This window comes from Symphodus melops (assembly GCF_947650265.1).
Source record: "Symphodus melops genome assembly, chromosome: 15".
Lineage (NCBI taxonomy): Eukaryota > Metazoa > Chordata > Actinopteri > Labriformes > Labridae > Symphodus > Symphodus melops.
In genome coordinates this window covers 4,293,967-4,316,459 of record NC_136705.1, presented here as the reverse complement: position 1 = coordinate 4,316,459, position 22,493 = coordinate 4,293,967, and the positions used below count along the sequence as shown (strand labels likewise).

At 38.4% G+C, this 22,493-nt stretch overlaps 2 protein-coding genes across 2 annotated transcripts; both read right to left on the bottom strand.

Moving 5' to 3' along the window:
- Positions 1-2,838: 2,838 nt before the first annotated feature.
- On the bottom strand, positions 2,839-14,217 carry LOC306835892 (uncharacterized protein). The gene is made up of 8 exons (XM_079362673.1): positions 13,842-14,217; positions 8,047-8,177; positions 7,318-7,927; positions 5,986-6,517; positions 5,390-5,457; positions 5,184-5,280; positions 4,961-5,073; positions 2,839-4,208 (listed from the first exon to the last, which is right to left on the bottom strand). Exons 1-8 carry the CDS (start codon positions 14,025-14,027, stop codon positions 3,615-3,617), a joined length of 2,331 nt encoding a protein of 776 aa, XP_079218799.1. The 5' UTR covers positions 14,028-14,217; the 3' UTR covers positions 2,839-3,614.
- An 836-nt stretch (positions 14,218-15,053) lies between these two features.
- On the bottom strand, positions 15,054-20,947 carry fam98a (family with sequence similarity 98 member A). The gene is made up of 8 exons (XM_079362574.1): positions 20,791-20,947; positions 19,587-19,735; positions 19,044-19,178; positions 18,267-18,448; positions 17,888-17,968; positions 17,686-17,802; positions 16,452-16,619; positions 15,054-16,345 (listed from the first exon to the last, which is right to left on the bottom strand). Exons 1-8 carry the CDS (start codon positions 20,826-20,828, stop codon positions 15,725-15,727), a joined length of 1,491 nt encoding a protein of 496 aa, XP_079218700.1. The 5' UTR covers positions 20,829-20,947; the 3' UTR covers positions 15,054-15,724.
- Positions 20,948-22,493: the final 1,546 nt, after the last annotated feature.

The following is a 22,493-nucleotide window of genomic DNA, read 5'->3' as shown; positions in this document are numbered from 1 at the left end:
ACAACACTTTTTTTTCAGTTGATGTGTTAAAGGTTTTTTTTCTGACTTGTTGTGTCTAAACCTCACCAAAGAGTGACTGTTTCACAACTCAAACCACGTGTGTGTGACACACAAAACGTCTGAAACAAAGCACCAGTGTTTGAGAACTTGTGATAAAACACGCTTCTTCAGTATTATGACATCATTTTATTCAATGATGATATGCAACGTTTGGCTCAATGCCGCTTTAAAAAAACGATACACACAAACACATTCTCTCACAGAGCATACTTATACACTTTGGTTTCCGGTTGGTTTCTGTGTAGCTGCTAAAGGATAAGTCTCAATCCAATATGGGTGTTGGGACAATGAAGGTGGTGCACACACTGATACAGTCTGTAGTGAACTTAGATTGGTGTCTCAGTGAAAGTAACAAAAGGCGTAACAAAACGGACTTCACCCTCTTAACCGTCAGTGTTAGACTGGAGCAGGCTGTGACTCGCAGTGACAAACTGGAATGCTGCAAAGCCTGAATCATCAAACAGTTCAGGGTTGAGTTACCGCATGTCACAGAGTGGACATTTCAAGACAAACCTGTTTCATGTTGTTTTGAAAAATAATCAGTTTGTACTAGAAAAATGAAGGATTATCAATCCTTTATTTTATTACAATCATAAATCAATCTTTACATGAGGTCATGTGAAAATATCAATAATTTATGTTATTTCTGCCTCTCTGCAAACAGTTACCGTGTTCAGTAAAGATACGTAGATGGATGAGAATTTGTCTCCATCTGTTGGGCTAGTAAGGATATTACAGAAAATTAAGTTTGAAGTATGGCAGACTTTCTTTACTCCTCTGGAACAGTATGTAGTCACATGTAAATGTACCCTGTTTGGTGACAGAAGTGAACTGGAGCAAAGGAGTAAAATATCTCCTGCAGGAGCCAGTTGTTCTTGCCTCTCATTAAGGGGGGTCCTGGTTGGAATCCCTGTCTGACAGGGCCTTTCTGTGTGGTGCTTGCATGTTCTTCAAGTGCATTCCCTTTGTGTACTCTGCCTTACTCCCACAGTCCAAACACATGTTCGTTAGGTTAATTGGGCACTGTCATCTCTGAACAGGAAAGTTGAGGGTTTGATCCCCAGCTCCTGCAGCCACATGTCTGATCAGGTTGTGAATTGGAAGGTGTGACCTGCAGTGTAAAAGCAATTTGAGTTCTCACAAGACTAGAAAAGGCCTAGACAAGCACAAGTCCATTTATTATTAACTAAAATCATAGGCAGCCTCTTCCATGAGCCACGGCTTTGACCTTAAGTTATTTTTCAAATGTATCTCAGTTCACACATCTGTCGTATGCTTGGTGAAGATTCACTTGTTGCCTGCCCGTGGCGCCCACTAATATTTTGGCAATCTTCTACTCCGTCATTTTATTTGATAAGGAATAAAATGACCTTACTCCAGGACATGCTGACATGCTTTAGATGTCATGTTTACAGATTGATGTTATCACTATATCAGTCTGACTTTTGCTAAAACTACATGAGATTTGCAGTAAATAAATAATTATATAACAGAGGTTCAAATCACTTATATAACTGCAATAACAAGACCAGGCATGAGGTAGTTTTCACTTTGCTTTATTATGACAACAAATATTCCACAGTTCTGCAGCAAAGGGAACTTCAGCACTCCCTGACCCCTTTAGCCATCATTTTATTATATAGAGCCACGTACACCAGAACAATAAAACCATCGTCAAGTCCCCCTTCTACATGAAATCAATTTATTAACAAAAAATATGCATAAGAGCTTGGATATTGTTAGTGTTAATTTGAGATAACCCCTCTGGAGATAAATAGTATCAGTCATTTGTTAACTAGGTTTTCATAAAGCTAAAACTCAGTAGATATGCACGTCTTCTTTTCACAACAAAATAAATATGTCATGCATGGTTATCCACACCGTCACTTGGATGTTAACAGATAAGGACGCTCACCTGCATTTGTCTCCACTCACTGGGTTGACGGCTGTGTTGGCCCAAGTCATCCACCTAAAATTGTGGGAAATGTTATCACATTTATACATGCAATGCATAATGTATAGCATTTGTAAAAAATAAATAAATAAATAAATGCATGGTATGTCTACAAAAAAAAAAAGGTTACTCATTTTCACAGTTGCCTGCCAGTTTCAGACCTGGTCTAACAAATCTTAGACTTTATGAAGTAAGTTCATGTATTGTTTACATATTGGTAAAGTACGATTCATCCTATCTATCATTAAATAAATACAATTCTTTCTCTCATAACAGCAGGTGGACATCTCTTCCTGACTCAGTGAATATTTAATCAGGTGGGAGGAGCTGAACATTTCCTGTTTGGGATGCAAATACTAGTATCCAGGTTCACTGCCTTCAACTTCATCATGCAACCATTCACTCGAACACTGAACTCCTCTTAAGTATAAACTCAAAACATTCCATAATGACAATACAGGCAATGATTACAATGACTTTAATATAACAAAAACCAAGTTAGTTAACAAGATAAATTTTCATGGTTTTGGTTGGTCAAGTGGTTAAATTGCACGGCATCATGTACAGAGGTTAATGTCCTTAAAGCTGGTGCCAGGCTCAATGCTTACTATATGTATTTCCCAACTGTGTCTCCAAGTTTTTAACCCTAGCCACTGTCTATTTAATTAAAAATATATCAGCATTACTTAGATTTACCTTCCCTGGCACTAAGATCCAAACCTTCTGCCCCCTGGAGAATTAAAGTTTTTGGAAAACGATTAAAAATGATGCACTGTAGACAGAACACTCATTTGATCACATAAATCACAAAATCATGACATATGTGAGACTTTTTTATTCAATTGAAAACATATTTCTGTACTTGCCTTTCTTCTAAGATACTATACTGGAGAGAGACGTGGGTGTCATCTGGGGATTCAGATAAACATTTGAAGAACAAAGAAGAAGAAAAAAGAAGTTGAACAAACATTTCAAATGTCTAACACTACAACGCTGTTGGTCCTAACTTTGGAGAATATACACGTAGCATCAATGGTGTTGGGAAAAGTGGATGAATAGGCACATTTTCTTTTTTCTTCTACAAATGTAATTAAAAGATAAATGCATGATACAAGAGTGAATACCTGGCCTGTCACATGAAAAGTTCACTCATGGAAAGAAACAATTAAGAAAGCCATTTATAAACAAAGACATGCCATCATGGATAACTCGTGTGCTAGTACACATAGTGACATCAAAACTTTTGTATCAGTTCCATTTCTGTGCGGCAGGCGGAGATCAGTCTTGGATGCATTTGGCACAAACACTGAAAGCACTGGATGATTATTTCTAATCTCCCTCCTGCTTCCAATCTAAAGTGAATGACCATATCTGCACTTCATGCACAAAAATAAACCTGATTTAAACACTTTCATTTGACTACTGATAACTGCCACTTATGCAAATCCTAACATGTCATATCATAGCTCCTTTAAACCTTCCACAGTCTTCTGAACAATTCTACAAACATGAAAGTAAAAAGGAAGAAACATAATCAAGTGGTTCCAGGGACTGAAATCGGGCTGCATGAATATGGAGTCTGCCCATCTTAACACAAGGATTAGGATTTATTTCGCTTATCCTTCTTCTTCTTTTTCTCCTTCTTTTTTTTCTTTTTAGGAGACTTTGTCTTTTTCCCTTTGTCACTGTCACTGCTATCACTGCTATCAGATACATTCTTAAGTGATTTTCTTTTTTTCACTTTTTCAGCATCACTATCGCTGCTATCATCTTTTACACTTTTTTCTTTTCCCCTGCGTTTATCCGATGATCCCCCTTTACTGTTGTTGTCTTTCACTTTGACTTTGCCTCCGTTAGCTTTCTCCTTGTCTGCCTCCTCCTTGACCCTGACGTTGGGAGGAGTCGTCTGTCCACGAGACACCGTTATGAGCATCCTCTCTTTTTTCATCTCCTCTTGTAAGGACATGTTTTCCTGTCCAGCCTTGTGGCTTTTGTGATCGTTGTGTTGGCTCCTGTGACCTCTCTCATCCTTCCACTCTCGCTGTTGCTCTCTGGGATTCTTGTGCTCTCCTGTAGCTCTCCGGCAACCATCTCTCCTGTCTGAGGAGTGAGAGTGTTGGTGACTGCTGCTGCTGTTTGGATAGCGGGAGTGTCGTTCCTTGCTGTCTCCAGAATGCCTTTCCGTCTGGCCTTTCTGCTCAAAACACAAATTGGTAGTGTGAAGAAACTGTACAGTGACCAGAGATGGAAAAGGATGGTTAGCCTTCAAAGATTGTTGGGCACTTTAAATATTCTCAGCTCGCACAGTCTCTCTTTGAAGACATTCAGGGTAAACTGTAAGTGCCCACAAAATGTCTCCATGACGACATTCAGGACGAGAAGAAACAGCTCTTTCTACGTCGTCCAAAGTAGAATTCTTGCACTTCAATTTAAAAGATAGAATTTGAAAAATCCATCAGCTGTTTCTGCCTCCTGTTTGTATGTGATGCCAGCAAAATGCAATGCTGAGTTTACTCCAGGTTTGTGTAGCGTCACACATTATACCAACAACAACAACAATAAAAACTAATTCTGGTAAAAAAAAAATATATATATATGTATTGGAATCAGATCGTGGCACCTCTAGAATATATTTCTGTGACTTTAATAGCTTCAAATACATGTTAAACAGTAATATAATGAACATAAAGACAGCACCGTTATCTGGTCTCTTAAAATCAAACGGAGCAGTTTGACCAAAGCTACATAACCTCTCTCTAAGCAGCTGTAACGATCTTTCACCTTGTATGTCAGACAGAGGTATCTAATTTGAATTGATAGTTTGACGACTGGTTGAAGAGCGTGTGTGTTTTTACTCCATTTCTTTGGACAACACGTTTGAAAACACACACCTTCCTTATTTAGACCTATCTACACATATTGTATATGAACAGGTTAAACACTTACACTGCTAGGGTTGCAGTGGATGGCTGCATGGCTTTCAGCACTGTTCAAATCTCCAATGAACTCCTCACACTTGTGGCAGTAAAAGCCAATTACTGGTGTCAGAAAACCCAACCCTGCAAAAAGATAGGACAAAATAAGCAAATAATATTGAGTATTTTTCGATCATGCAAGACAGTAATGATGGCCCGAACATGGCTGTTGACAGCAGAAAAAAACACTCTACCATCCTGTTTCAACAATTCCTCGAGTTGTTTCACCAAGGATTCCATTTTATTCATTACGGCTTTTTTCTCTTTCTTCCCATCCTCAACATCTCCAACCTGGGAAACAATGAGAACATTTTCAATGTATGAGGTTCAGGCACGTAATATTTTATTATGCTTAACTTAACCGATTACATGTTCAAAAATAAATAAAACAGTCTTTTACCTTGTGCTTCTCAAAGGATGCCTGAGATGTGCCAGTGCCATCACTCTTTGCACGTTTCTCCTTTGTTGCTGCATAAAGACAGAAGAAAAATATACTTATATGTTCTAGACCAAAAGCATTCAAATAATAAAGACAGCAATGATATGTACTAAGGCCAGGTGAGTCAGTATTCTTCACTTTTAGCTGTCAAAAATTTAACCCGGATACATGGAAAGAATCAGTTGTAGCAGCAATCTGCATAAGGACCTGACTCGTCCACAAGGACAGGCAGACATAGCTAGAGCTGGAGAGCTACACGCACATAAATGGTTTGGTAAGGTATCAGATGTGTGAAGATTGGAGAATTTGCTTGACTGAATATAATGTCTCTATGGTCATCACAAGTTCACATGAAACTTAAACTTCTTTAGTCCATCGGTTTGTTCATTAACCCTTTGTCAAGGGGTTAATTGGAAGTGGTGTCAAGAAAAAAGGATTGGTATTACTTTGGTTGGGTACTTTCAAAATGTTGGTCACTTTTCCTGGTTTCTCTAGAGTTGCCCGTTTCACAAGTTAAATGTGCAAGGTGCATTTTTCATTCAGTGCGGGATCCTCACCTTTGATCAGTGACTGCAGAGACTCCAGAGCTTGCCGAACACCCGGGTTACTCAGAGCAGGCACCGCTAAAGCTGCTGCTGTTTGGTCTGAAGCTGAAAGTGAAGGAAGCGGCTGCTTCTCCTCCTTCTGCCCCTGCATCTTCCCCATGAAATTACCTATGTCTTGTGAGCCCAGACTTTTCAATATGTTTTTGACCTTCTCACATTCTACGCTGTCCAGATTGGCAGAGGCTATATTTAAGGAAGTCATATCAAAGCTACTGAACATAGACCTGTTCTGACTGTCACTACCTTTCCCCTGTGGTTTATCATGTTCTCCATTTCCATACAAGAAAGACTCTTCATCTTCGAGCTCATCAGATTTCTGGACTGCAGAAACCTCTTCACTTTGTGCCTGGAGCCAAGAGAAGTCACATCCTACTCTGTCATGGGGAAGGAGCATGCTGTCGTTATCCATCGATGTTGAATTCTCTTGACTGTGCTCTTGCTGCCTGTGCTCATCTGGCATACTCCCTTTGCTTTCATCTGGGGCCTAAACAGAAGAGATCACAGAAAATGTTATACACTACTTCACTAATCAGACAGTAACTTCTTCACTTTTAATCTCGACTGAAAAAAAGTTAACATTGTTCTTAAAGTTCGCAAAGCAAGACAACAAAGATGTGTCGAACCAGCAGCACTTTCCTCAAACATTTGTGTAGGTTATTCTTTTTGTTTACAACTGCTGCATATGAAATTGTGCTTTCGGGACAGGTTTGCACTTGTACTTGACAAAAAACCCCCCACTACGTTTAGTTTTCTGTAAATTGCGATATGCTACCACTCCATATTCCTTTTCTAATATGAACTCTTCACATTTAAAGATATTTCAGGACATTCGGATCCGGGAGTTTTCAAAAATACACTTCAAATACTTGTATATATATGTTTACGAGTATTTCATAATAGTGTATTTATATATATATGCACCCACATCAATGTCAGACACACAGGTGGGGAGGACTCTTCTGTAATAGTTACAGTGTTAAAATCATTATGACATGCATAAAGAAGTTTCAACAAGACAAACACAAAAAGAGTTCAAAAATCTGAGGAAAGCAGTATAGAATATAAAACAGTAAAAACTGCTCAAAGTAAAAAGATGCATTTTCCAGAGCCCAGTGCAAAAGTGACAGGGGCTCATGAGAGAGTAAAACTGATAGATGGAGGAAAAACTAAAATGTGTCTTCCCCACACTCAAAAAAAACCCAGCTGAAAATAATAAGAAATTGGCTTATCAATTCTTCAAACCCAACCAACACAATAAATATGGTAAAAGAAATGATACTCTACCTTAATTGTCATGATGGCATCTTTGAGGTCAGGCAACCGATTTTCCATTTCTTTGCTGTTCATAACCAGCTTCAGTCCTTCTAGGAGACTACTTCCTGCCAGATTACTGTTTATACTGCTGCTGCAGCGGCTTTGACTGGGGCTCCTCTTTCTCTTTTTGTCTTTGCACCGACTCTTTTCCCCACTGCTACTTCGTGACTTGGACCTCCTGACATGGCTCTTGCTCCGTACACGACTCTTTTTGCCCCTGCTCTTGCTCCTACTCCGAACCCTACTTTTGCTTCTCACCATACTCTTCCCACGAACACGACTTTTGCTCCTTCCTCTACTTCGATTGTCTTCTCTGCTTTTGCTTCGGGCACGGCTTTTGGCTCTAGATCGGCCACGACTTCTGCCACGACTCCTGCCAGGACTGCGGCTTCGGCTTCGACTACGGCTTTTGCTCTTGGTCGCATGCTTCTTCAACCCGGGGTCCGATTTGACTGCTTCTTTCAGGATGCTAGCTGACTTGAATGCATCTGCCAGGTTGTATGCCATGTTCCCTTTGAGATAGTGGGGAAGAGGCTTGTTTGCTGCAATACATCTCAAAAATTCTTCACCAGCCCGGTCACTGAAAATCAAAAACAGGTGCTTCAAATACCAACAGCAAAAAGTACATTGGTGCAGCTGTTCAAGGTCAGATGTTAAGAGGTACAGTTCCATTTTAACAGAAAGTTATTAAATGTATACCTGTTGTCAGAGGGTTGATGTTTCACAGGAGGGAGATTCCACTGCGTTGGTTCCGCAGGAGGGATGATCTGCTGCCTGCCCCCCGAAGGAATCCCTGTACTACGGTCTACAGGGTAGCTGCTACAATGGGACTGAGAGTGTTCAGAATTTATGTTATAGTACTTTTCAAGACAGAGCTGCATATTTCAGAAACTGGACAATTGTAGGCCATCAAAGGCTTGCCAATCTTGGAGTAACATGTGAACTGTTTTTGACATTTGTTAACTGCTGAAAATTACTTTTAATCATCTGTGGTTACTCCACAGACAATGTACAGTACATTTACTCTCCATCTGCTACAAAAAAAATGGTACTACTTCTTCCGAACACCAGCTTCTACAAGGACAGTAGTTTGTAGTCAGGATTTGTTCGAAAAGTGTAAATAATCTCTGGAATCTCTGTATCTGTCTAAACTGGAAAACATTGGCCAACCAGTGTAATGTGGTGATCGGTTATTATCAGCGATGTCATTAGCAGCCCAGAAGAGTAGAATTCCGAAAGGTGTAGCCCAGAATAAAAACACATTTCATTCACTCATGTTTTCTTGATAGACTTGTCATAATGAATGATGTTGTTACAGAGTATCAGATCAGGATTTGGAGCCGATAATTTATGGTTTCATTGTTGGAATATTAACAATCTTAAAAATGAAGTTAGGAAAAACAGATGGAGAAAACCATTCCATCCGTGTTTAAAGTCAACATTAAAAACACTTCAACTTGACATTAATATTTTTGCTAATCTATTTTCTGCTTTTAGCGCGCTACTTTAAGCACGGGCTGCACAGAATGTTTTTTGCTGGATTGTTTTGATAAAAAAAAGACTGTTAAGCCTTTCTCAAAACTTTGTCGTGAGTGATTAATCGAAACCAGCACAAGAAGAGATATTGAAGTTCTTGTAGATGCTGTGTGCCATCTTTATCAAGCTATGCCACAGCCATGTCAGATGTTTGTTAACTTACACCTTTACTATATGAAAAACAAGAACATATACAACCCTTTGAGTATGAAATACTTGTATTAGTAAAATGCACCATAGTATTGGATCAGGGAGCACTGACTTAACAGCCAATCTAAAATGATGACAGAAAACAGGATTTTATTTAAACTCTTTGATACATTTACAATAACATGACTTCATTCCTTTTGTAGGATAGCACAAGGCACGGCCAAGTGACTACATTTTCACAGATTACACACAAATAAAATCAATGTTCTGATTCATACGACATCAAGCAGGCAAATAAAATGGTCAAGAAAACACTCGTATATGATTACTTTCACTTAAAAATATCCAACCTTCACGTACTAACTAAACTTCTAATATGTCTTGATAAATAATCAACTGATCAATAACTAGTTAGGGTTTTGATTTATACTTGAATAAAACTTCCACCATTTTCAAAGAAGCATAAATTAAAAGAAAAAAAAACTGGACAGTGAGACTGACAGAGCAATATAAAAGTCTTCAAACAAAGTCACACCAGTATTTTAAAATAAAGTTGTTTTTTAACATCATTTTAAATGTAAACAGAAAATACAAGTGAACATAACATTTGAGTCATTAAAATAAACAACTAAAATGTTCAAGAGAACATAATAAACAGAAACTGAAAAGACAAATGTGAAAGTGACAGTGCAGTGTAATATGATTAATATAGGTGTTACGATGGTATGTCTCAGTCATTTGATAAAAAGCAGCTCTTGAAACAAAATAATAAATGGAAATTCTAGACACTGAGCTCTCACTGTAGAAGTTGTCTGGACAGAGTTGCTTAGAAAATCAATAGCATAGCTCTAAAGTCAATTACAAATAAAGCAATCATGGTAAATAAAATGAAAGTAAATCTCATTATTTGCTTTTCCAGCTTCAATATAACTTAAGTATAATTCTTAGCTTAGACACAAAATGGACAATACATTTTTATGTTTAAATGAAGCACAGAAAGCTCTGCTGGTTCTTATTATCCTTGCATGTTAACCCAGCTTCATTTAGTTTGAATAAATCACATAATCACTTTAAGACATGAGAATAAACATTACTCCTTCACTTTCTGGTGTAACTGGACGTTTGGGGCCACCAGCATTGCTAAAACACTTTTGGCCTTATTATAGCATTGATATAAATGTTTATTTTATAAATACAGATAACTATTTAAGCCACAAACTGCACACCTTCTGTTTAGGTCTGAAACAGGATTCAATAATTAAGAAGCAGCTTTAAAGGCAATCAAGATCTTCATCGTCAGCTCTGAGCCCTCCGTGTTACTCTGCTGAAGTGATGACACACTCAGCAGCTCATTCATGCGCCTCTTTCACTGCTGTTGAGATTTCAGTATTTCTTGGGAAAGACCAGTCTCATTTATCTGCAAGATGCAGCATATCAAACAAGACAAGGACAGGTTTAAAGCCAAATACTTTCCATGAAATCTTTGCACTCGTAAAAATGATGTCAAGGAGCGGGAGTTTTGCAGATTTTTTTGTCTCTCTTTATCCTTTCACTCAGGCGTAGGGGAACTTAAACACTTTTCTTCTTGGTCCAATGCTTTGGTCATTTGAACCATTTAATTTTTATCTGCAAAAATCGGAAGCAATGTACAGGGAAATGTTATTAGGATGTATTTAATCACATGAAATAAAAAAATAAAATTTTCGAATCGTCATAAAAAGTGAAAATTACTTACATTTGGAATTATACATACATACAAAAACGCTCACAAATAATCTCTCTTTAATAAGAACAACAAAAGCTTCCACTTACCTCATTTTGTGTAAGTTCGGTACAAATACCACTGCTCGTCACGCAAGCAGTTAATCCATACTTTGCCAACAAATTTCAGCAAGCTGTTTCGTTGTGAAGGAAAATGTCCCGTTTGCAGAGAGTAAGTGCATCGCTGGCGGAGTGCAACATCGAAGTTGCATTAAAAATGCGCAATTGACGGCAGGACCAAATCACCAAAAGTCAATTGTTGGCGCAAACAACACTTTCTGAATTTGTAGCCAGAGTTGAACAGGCCTTGTAGGTTAAGAGTAGGGCTGCACGAAATAAGAAACGAGATATGTATTTGAATTTGTCAGATGAATCGGATAACTCATAATAAATTGAATAACATATTTTTGTCTAGAAACTAGACAAATACAATTGTTTACCTTTGAGTTTTGGCAGTGCGCCGTGCAGGCAGTCTGTGCGCTGAGGGCGTCCACCAAGCCGCACTGTCATAAACCAAATATCTAATTTAATTTTATATACTTTATTAATCCCAGGGGGGGAAATTGTGGTTCATGCTTTGTTATTTAGAGACGAGCTTCTCACACTCACACACACCATGCAACGCACCTGCAGTAGACCTCCTTTTTGTGTTGCTGGCGAGTCTGCCTAATTAGTCTGATCTTAAGTGCATGACATTGTTTGTTGTCCAGCTGGTTTTGGTTAGCAAGCAAGCATGGCTATTGAAAGCCTCTCTCAAGTGAGCTCCCACCTTTAAGTTCAGTGATTTTTGTCAATTATCAAAAGAAAGAGCTGTCCAACGTCGCAAGAGAGCTTTTCACGACTTCCACACCGTTCAAATAAAGGCTGGGCAACACATTGAGTTAACAAAATGTATATCTACAAAGTTCTTGTTGCATTAAAATAACATTACACATTTACTTCATAGAGCCGCTAGTTTTATTAATGTGCCATATTTCTCTTCTCGCAGTCTTCATCTTCTCCCAGCTACATCCCTCTGTCTGAGCAGAACTCAAAAAACACCTATATAACAAAATACACAGCTGTTTGAATTATGTTATGTTGTATTATTTCACAAACAAACACTTTATTCTTACGTCCTTTGGCTGCACCAGGCTGTCGATAAAAGTGCCTGTGTGACATCTGTACTGACTGTTTACACCAAGATTTATATTGTGTAACGCTAATACGCCAAAGAATAGAGAGATATTATTTTTGGTCCACATCACCCAGCCTCAGTTCAACTACTTATTTACCCATTGATAACCATTAAGCACATTTATGCAAGACAAAAATATCCTTTGTATGAAGGTATATTTCAATATGATCTTAAAAACAATGTTAATGGTCATATGATCAAGTTCTCATGCACAGCTTATATTATTGACTATGCTTTTAACTATTTCTTTTCATGTGAATGTCGCCACGTGCAGCTGACTATAGACGCAGAATAAACTCTACCTTGGTACAAATCTCTATCAGTCCCTTCTAGTTCACAGAGTCAAGAGACCTGTTTCTGCGCTGTAATGCTGTACAATCAGAAACATACAAATAATATATAATAATAATAATATGGTTTAATATAATATAATTTTTTTTTTTAACACATTGTTTGCATTTCACTTCAGCATACCTATTTGCCAGATTTTTAACTTTTCCATTTTTTTCACATTACTATTTTTTAGGAATTCATCAGGAGCTAGAGTTAGGCACCAACCAATACAAATAGTTTTGGCACAAAAAAGGCAAGTATTGTTTTTATTTAAGACTGCATGCTGCACAAATATGATGTTATTCCATGATGGAGTTCGAAATTTCAGGGATACCAGCATCAATGCACACTCGACTCAAGTATCCCTTCACTGGCTCCCTGTTGATTTTAGAAGTTATTTTAATTACTTTTTAAGGCACAACATGGGCTGTCCCCTTCTTATATGCCCTGAGCTTTTAACACCTTATGAACCAGGACACAGTCTGAGATCCTCTAGCAGAGTCCTACTGGCTGTTCCAGGGTCCAGGCTAAAAACTAAAGGGGACAGGGCCTATGCTGTGAGAGCACCCAGACTTTGGAACAGCCTGCCAGAGGCATGTCCTTCAGACATTCTGCTTTTACTCTGTGATTTTGTATTATTTATTGTATTTTATTTGTCAGATTGTCTGTCTCTTGCTTTTATTGTCTGTTGTAAAGCACTTTGTTACTGGTATAGAAAAATACTATATAAGTACTGTTATAACAATAAAGCATTATCTGTTTATAGATTAATTAAACTAAAGAATAAATGCACAATTAACTTGCAGATTCCTGAACAACTGGACATCTCCATTAATCCTTTAGTAGATACTGTATATTTCTGTTGGATCTCATTGCATTTGATTTCCCTTAGCAGTAAGAATAAATAACTATCACAGCATTAAACAGGTTTTTAAATGCTACTTACGTCATTGTTTTTGCTCTAAAACAAGAAATATTTATTGTATTGCTTTTCAGTCTCCATAGGGTAGCCTATACACACATCTTGATTGACAACATTCAGTCATATGCTGCAGTTTATATTTTCCTAGAATAGTGAAGGAATGATTCTCACTATTCTGTTGTACACACTAACTTTGCAAGTGTCGTCTCTTTACATGTCACTGTTGACAACAGAGGAAGTTTAAGCTCTGCTGGACATGCCATTTAAAACAAAAACTTCTACACCACTGTTTGTACGTGCACACCAATTAACCTTACTGTGGGTGTAGTAAATGTGTGGGTAAACAGAGCATTGGAGTTCACAGTAATAAACCTGGGAAATATGAGGTCAGCATGTGTGTGTGTGTGTGTATATATATAAAATGCCGTGTTTGCATAATTAACGTCACAACAGTCCCAATAATCAAAAATCAATTGACCATGACATAGACACTAGAAAGCATGATGTGTGTTTAGATAGTTTAGACCGAGGTCTAACCTTACAGCAGTTTGCTTTTAGCATAATGATATCTGGTTAGCTTGCTAGCTTAGCTTTACTGGCCTGCTGGGTACGTACACTGAGGAAAGGCCCTCTCGGTGACCTGTTTAGGAGAAAGTCTGGCGGTGGCGTCGAAAATGGTCCAGGGGGCAAGTGTCCAGGAGGAGGAACTCTACAGGGCCCACCGATACCGTAAGGAGGGCCGAGGGGTGGTGGAGGTCCGTACGGCGGAGGCCCATGTGGAGGTTTACCAGGACCGTACATGTTCCGACCAGATACAGTATCCTGGAGAAACTTGAAATATTCAAGTATTTTCAAGTAATCAATATGTAGTTTTTTCCCCCCCACACACAATGGCTAGAGTCTGATTCAACTGTCTGTGATTCCCATACAAAATAAATACATCAGTGACCCAGGAAGTAAAACGTGTCAATGTTTCAAAGTAAAAGTCGTAAAGTCTGTAGTCTGTACCAACTGTAGTATTAATGTATTTCCTAAATTTCATAAAGCTACCTTTCACTCTCCAAAATGATCAGTACATCTTCTAGAAAAAATAACGACCATACGAAAAAATTAAATATATTTTAAAAGGAATTTACTGGTCTGTCAAGTGCAAGCGGACTCTTTCAAAATAAAAGCCAAGAACTGTAATGTACTTGCTTTCGTTAATTAGAGGAAAAATAAATGTTTCTCTTCATTCTTTATTGTATTTCCACACTATAAAAATTCTGACAAAATGGGTCCTGCATTGAATATGACAAACTATTAAAAGAGAAATCGTCATTAAAAAAACACAATGAGTGCGCCAATGATTAAAGTGCTTATTATGAAGGGGGTCAATTTAAAAATATGTTTTAACTATATTACTGTATATTGGATTAAGCACTCTTCAATGTCAGCATTCATCTGATCCTGCACATGTACATTTCCAAGGATAGATAATGGGCGGATTAATTAAAATGAAATGGAGAATATTCTGAAAACGTGAATATAACTTAACAATAGTCCCATACTGCACAGTGAATGCAACTAATGCTACCATACACATGTAGGGGAAAAAGGTACACATTTTGTCTCTGAGAAATAAAGACAGAGTATTTAGATAAACAAGTACCACATTTTTTTTTTGCTTATTTTTTCCAATTTCAAGTGTTACAAGTTATTTAAAAAAAATCACATGTACTTGTTTATAATACTTACTGTTATAATGAGCATTATTTATATCTATTACAGTTATTAGCCTCATAAATACATCTTTAACAAAGCCATGAGACCAAAAGACTAAAAAAGTGATATTGCTCTCATCTCAAATTTTATTGCTCATTCACACAAAACCATGCAAACCTTGCAACACCCATATTTTTATGCACACAATCTTTCATTAGCACAACAGGATGACATCTTCTGAATAAATAACAAAGGAGATTCCAGTCCAATCTACAGACAAAATATAGACTGAAAATATGTTTTCAAGTAATTTTCAAACTCAATGAAACTATCAAGGATTTTAAGAATCCCACATGTGATCATGATGTGCACTATAAAGGGTTTAATACATTGTGAGTGCACCTACACCAAAAATCTTAGCAACTTTTCTGTATTTCCCAAAAAATTTCAATAAGGCTAATTTTGTTTCAAAATGAGGTCAAGACAGCAGAGCCCAGTTCATCTACTAACCATTAACAACAGAGCTGTTTGCTTTAATACTTGGATTGTGAAGAAAGAGTAAACAGTAACACATCCAGTATGAAACAAAGGTAAAGAACTACAGGAAGAAGTGCCCTCTGTAGTAAAAGCAAGAACTCCATAACCACTGGAGAGGGTGTCGACAGCATCTGTTTTTGCTCATTCAACATTTGAGTCAACTTTTAAACATGCTGAAAATTAGAGATTGAACAATAAGGCATTTAAGAGCAGTCAATATTTAAGTGGACTCTGCTGCAGTGCCCCACACTCTGTCTTCAACTTGTGTAGTGTCTGCCTTGATTAAAACCAGATTGGTTGTAATTTTGCCCACCATGTTGGAAGAACTGTTCAAACTGCCCCCCTTGGTTAAAATTCTGGCCACCTCTCCCTCCCCAGCCTCCTCCTTGTCCCCCTCCTCCTCGGCCTCCTCTTCCCCTGCCCCCTCGACCTCCTCGACCCCCGCCTCTCTCCTGATGCCTTCCACCGTCTTGATGGAAATTGTCATGGTAGCCGCCTCCAGCTCCCCCTCCTGCATGGTAGCCAGGGTCCTGGAGGCCTCCTTGATGGTTCCCTCCTCCTCCATGCCCACCTCTCCCTCCTCCCCCTTGATAACCTCCTGCATCTTGAAAGTGGCCCTGGTTGTAACTGCCCCTCCCTCCCCCGCCTCCTTCTCCCCACCCTCCTTGCACCTTTCCACCTCTTCCTCTGCCACCCCGTTCTCCATGTCCTCCTCCACGGCCACCTTGGGAGTAGTGGTCATAGCCCCCTCTTCCACCTCCATAGTGTCCGCCACCTTGAGGAGGATCTTGGCGCTTCTGCCACGAGGGCATCTCTGGAGGTGGAGGCTCAATCTCACAGGGACGTCCTCCTCTGTCTGGCACTCGGCCCATTAGGACCTGGGAAGGGACACACGGTCAAACAAGAACGCGGCTCATCAGACAAAAATAACTTTTCTTTTCTAATACAACAACATATTAGTTACAGCTATCATGTTTAACCCACCTTATTAATGGCACAAGCAGACTTCTCCCTTATCTTTCCACTGCTTGTGCGTAGAATCTTGGAGAAATCTTGTCGAGCAGCAAGAAGGTGCGCAACAGATACTATACTTTTTGTTAAGAGGGCAGAGCGTAGTGGCTGGTACACTTTGGCCAACTTTTCAGCATGCGTCTGAAATAGGATAAGCAAAAAGGAAGTCATTATTACAGCATTTATTTAGTTTGTAGTAATGTAAGTTGTTATTTATTAAATGTGGTAAATGCACTTTTGTTTTCTAGTCTTGTGGCTACTCACAGCACTTTTACACTGCATGTTACACCTACATATTCACACACTTACGCTGGATAAAGTCTTCATCAGTTTTAACTAATCCCATTCATATACATGCACACATAGCAGTGCAAGCAAAATATATTGATGTAACCATGGGCTCCTCTGTCATGACACAAACTTTTTTTTTACACCAAACACTTAACATGAATGATCCATTGTTGACATCATTCATGTTTACGATCATGGTCATTATTAAAGGGATACTTCACCCATTTGCATGAAGCTGTGGATCATTAGAAACATGGTAGTAGTGTTGAATGGTCATGAATCCAGCCCTCATTTTGCCCTGAGACGAGAAAAATGTGTTTTTCTTTGCCTGGAAGTTTTCTTCATGTGATGCAATATGATGCTTTTTGCATCACATGAAGAAAACTTTCAAGCAAAGAAAAACACATTTTTCTCGTCTCAGGGCAAAATGAGGGCTGGATTCATGACCATTCAACACTACTACCATGTTTCTAATGATCCACAGCTTCATGCAAATGGGTGAAGTATCCCTTTAAATCAGAATTTCAGCTCTTTTAAAAATGTTTAAACAAAGTGCAAAGAATAAAGGTAATAAATAAAGTTTCAGTCTGATAACTGTTAAACAACTTAAAAGGCATAAAGTTAAAAAGTCTTCAAAATAAACTGGATTAAACAAACATACTACAATAACAAAACAATTGAAAAAAGTTGGGAGAATGTAAAATCCCTTCAAACTTTTTTTTTTTTTTTTTAATAATCAACTGTCTTTCATCTTCTCCACAGATAAAGAGCAGCAGAACATTTTCAGAAATTGGCCAAACTTTTGCTAAAGCACCAAAAGTGCAAACAAAATCTGTGTCTAGAATATGTTCTTATGTTGAGTACCTCATCCGAACAGTGTTTTTCAGGTTTAGGAAGACTTAGAGTTTCAACATACCTTCGCTCTGTCTGACCATCCGAAAGACTGCACTGTCACATCGAGACGCTTCAGCAACATTTTTCTCCTCACTTCATACTCATTTACAAGTGCTTGGTTAATGGCTTCAATTTTTTCCTGACAAACAAAGGAGAACAAGAGTTCATTCAATCATTTACCCTGTGTGCAATTACACTAGATTTCAGCATTGTTTAGTATTCACCATGTGCACAGGTCCAAGGGCTTTCTTCATCAAAGGCTCTCCAACGTGATTTGGAGGGACTTTACTTATTGCTTCTTTCAGCTGCAAACAAAATGAACAACATGCAGATGTGTGAAGATGAGTTTTTGAACAAGCAGATCATAGGTAGATAAACAACATTAAAGCAAACCAAGAAAAGCGGAAATGTGTCCAACATCATAGTGCTAATGGTAGTGATTTCAAGACTTGAGCTTTGTTGAAGGAGATTTCCTTCTGTGGTTTTTGAGGCATAGTAAATGTGGAGGCTATTAGTAACTAATGTCAGATTTGGAGAGAAAACGGCCACACTGAAATACAAATATGACCCTGTCAGTTTCTTTGTGTCACCTGACCAACGTACCTTCTTTTCAATTCCACTGAAGAACTGGAACATGGTGATGTTAGCTGGAGGCTTAGACATGCCCAGTGACATGCAGATGCCCTTCAGCTCCATGAACGCAGGGCTACCCGAGTCCTGGGCTTTCTTTTGGGGCTTATTAACCAGGATCATTCTTGATGACTCCAACTCCGACACCAGAAAGGCTGAAATGGAAATAGAATCTGGTTCAAATTGAACTGTTGTTTCAGGATACTAGGCTTTCATGCCACCTGTCACTTTGGGTTTTTATTCCTTCTATTCTAATGTCTCACTTATTTCTGACGTGTATGTTGAAATAAAAGTATCTCCTGTTGATGTAGAAAGTAAACAAAAAAAAAAAAAAACCCTCCAGGGTTAAGACCTTCAGTAGGCAAAGTGACACATATTTCTAAGGGTTTTTGGATTCCAGCAGAGCTACCTTCAGCTTCCACCTGAGCAAATTTCTGCACATTTAGAATAACCAATAAAACCTGTTTGCTGCACAGCCGTGAAAAAGTTACAGCACCCACGATGAGGCAAGCGCTGCCATCTAGTGGTAGGCCGATGCGGCATCAGCAGCATCAACAGCAACACACTTCACAATATGACTTAGCAACACTTAAGCACAGGTGGGTGGGGTTACAGAAGTCCACATACAGTGCTGCAGATTTCATTCCGGCAGCAAACAGGCAATTGCAGCAATGGTTTTCAACCATTGGGACAACACTTAGGGTTAATTTACTCTTCATACTGAGATTTTACAAAGTTATGTGTTCATACTGAGGAGCAGCAGACAGTCTGTCCTGCTGAGGAGCCTCTGGGTGATGTCTCCGCTGGTGAGGACGGTGTAAGGACAGGCGAGCTCTGACAGCAGACCACTCATCTCCAGCTGGAAGCTTTCTGCCTCACTCGGACCTTAAAGAGGAAAGAAGGCAAACACAGTAAACAAGATGTCACAGTACAGAAAAAATATATATTAAGTTATCAAATCTCACATACCGCCAGTTAAAGCTATTCAGACTGTAAAATAAGCTGTGTTGTTAGTGACTAGTGAACACCCACACATAAATCCTAATTTCTCAGTCCATAAAAACAGATTTCACCTCTCCCAAATAAGTAAACACTCCGTCATCCAACCAAACAACATAGGCAATTACTGCTTCATAACAATAATGTTATCAACAGTTGCCATCCGCCTTGAGTCAAGAAGGCAAGAAAATAGAATATAATACAAGTACAACGTGCAACTCTTCTGGTAGGATAACAATTGAACTCTTTTTCATCACATACAAATTTACTTCCAAATAAACAAGCATGTCTTACAGTTAGTGGCGTGGACATTTTCCTCCAGCTTACAGTAAAGTCTAAGCTCAGATACAACCCAGGCACAGAGCTTGGTATACTCAGGGGAAGCTGCTCCTTTGCTCACAGCACAATCCAGAGCTCCTTCCTCCAAAAGAGGGCCTTGGTACCTACAGTGACACATTAATAAACATGTATGGGACAGGAACGTACACTTCCACTTCTAAAAATCTTGGTGGAATAGTTTTTGTTATTTGTGCATCTGAACATTGAGCCATTTGGTGGACTTGTTGAACAAAAATAAAACACGTATCAAGCCATCTCAGAATGTTTTTATACTTGAATAAAACACATTTTCTATACACTTTTCACCACTAGAAATGTCAGGCCCAGACACAGACAGATGCGTGTACACAAACTTTAATGTTCTTAATTAATTGATGTGAATGATAACATCATTTTGATATAAACTGTTTTTTTCTCTCTAAATAACAGATTTCAGAATAACAAAACTATGAACATTTGAGAACCTCACGAATGATATTAATTTACATAGCAACTCAGAGAAACCAAACATCTGGTCTTTTTTTGATATATACGTTCATTCACTGTGACAATTTCAGTGCAGATAATGTTTATTTCTGTATGAAGGTCACCTACCGCTGTAATATAAAACACATTAAATAATAATGCCACTGAGCACATAACTCTTTTCCTTATCAGAAAAGCTGGGTAATGATGTTTTTAAAACATTTTGAGAGCAACCGGTTCAAAAGACAAGACTATCAGTTGTGTTCTCAAAGCACAGCCAAACCACATTTTAAAATCTGGTAATTTAAAGAGTTCAGCTTGTGACAGAAGACCCATAATGGCTCTGCACCTATAATGTATGAGAGAGGCAACTAGATATGTCAGCAGACAATGAATTATAAAAACATACAACAAATGGATAATTCAGAGCTCAATATTAAAACAGCTAGTAGGGAAAGAGGGGTGGTGGAGCGTTTTGATTTGAAAGCAGGTTTTTAATGTTGTTGTTATTCCCCAGGGTAAGGACTTACAAAGCGAAATAAAAGGACATTTCCAACAGACTAACGATAGCAACAGAAGCAAGTTAGCCATTTTGCTTGAGACGCTGGCTCAAATAGGTAGAATGGCCAGGCTGGTCAGTATTTGAATAACATCTTCACGCATTGGTATGTATTGGACGCTTTTTTTTACTTACCCTAAATCTTCAAGAGAGACGAGAATGTCATTCTCCATCTCAATAATCTGTCGTTATGGTCTAATATCACGTATTGTGTGATAGGAATTTCACATCAGCCAGCTCAGCTGATACACGTTTTACTCCGTCGACTTCTTCTACGGATATATAGGAAGTCATAAAAACGACGAACTAAAGTATTTACCGCCACCTATGGGGGCCCAGTGTAATGTACATTGACTGTCCCGGTAATTGATATGCATTTTTAGTGGAATTAACAAACTAATTTCCAACTTGAACCTGAAATAACATTAATGCTTTCTTTATATATACAAAGGTGTTATGTTTAGCTATCATGGGAAATTTAACCTATATTGTGCAGAATGTTTTTCAGGTGTATTGGTGGAACAACAATTGGGCCTACATCTAGGCTACTGTAATATTTGCGATATATGAATATCACCATGTATAGGATCAATTCAACTTAATAGGACGTAGTGGAAATACATGATAAAATGTTTTTGGGTTGGTTATTTTAAGGGTTGTACTGCAGAAGGGACTCAACACAGAAGATGCAGGAAGAAAAAGCTGGAGAAGATAGCAAGTAATCATGTTGTGTCTGTGATATTGACCTGACTTGAACATTTACCACCAGCTTTGAGAATGTTTGGATCTTTTTGCACGACTGGCTAAATGCATCAATGTGTCCCCAACAATACCCGAACACATGCACTGACTTGGAATGTGAATTCAGTAAGTGCTACTTGTTGGGGTAATATTGCTGACCATCAAAACACACAGATTCACCTTTAAAGGATCACCAAATCATCTAATTTTTTTTAGAGAAAAATTACTCACACAGATTCACCTTTCAAGGTGAATTCACAGATTCACCTTTCAAGGATCACCACATCATGTTTTTTTTCTCAGAGAATTGCTCTTTCAATCCTTAATTATCCGTCATTAGTATTATCCAAACTCGAGCATTGGCTTGTCATTTGAATCAGTAAGTGCTACTTGTTGGGGCAGTTTTATTTGGCAAAATCAACTACATGATTCACAAGGATTTTGGGACAAATTACTCTCAGATAACTCCAAATGGAGACAGTGATGATTCCTGTGTTCATAAGTGCTTCTTATTGGGGTTTTCTTGATTGTGACATGGCAACAGATTTACCACCAGCTTTGAGAATGTTTGGATCTTTTTGCATGACTGGCTGAATTCATCAATTTGTCACCAACAATACCCGAACACATGCACTGACTTGGAATGTGAATCCAGTAAGTGCTACTTGTTGGGGTAATGTTGCTGACCACCAAATCACACAGCTTCACCTTTCAAGGATCACCACATCATGTTTTTTTTTTTTTCAGAGAATTGCTTTTTCAATCCTTAATTATCCGTCATTAGTATTACCCTAACTCGAGCATTGGCTTGTCATTTGAATCAGTAAGTGCTACTTGTTGGGGCAGTTTCATTTGACAAAATCAACTACATGATTCACAAGGATTTTGGGACAAATTACTCTCAGATAACTCCAAATGGAGACACTGATGATTCCTGTGTTCATAAGTGCTTCTTATTGGGGTTTTCTTTGATGTGAAAAGAGCTTCAAAGTGGACACATCATCCCTGAGCTGGTCAAAGTATTTTTTTCTCAACAAGTTTCAGTAGACGTTCTACATCAGCCTACGAAACTGATTCTATAACAAATAAATTGCAGG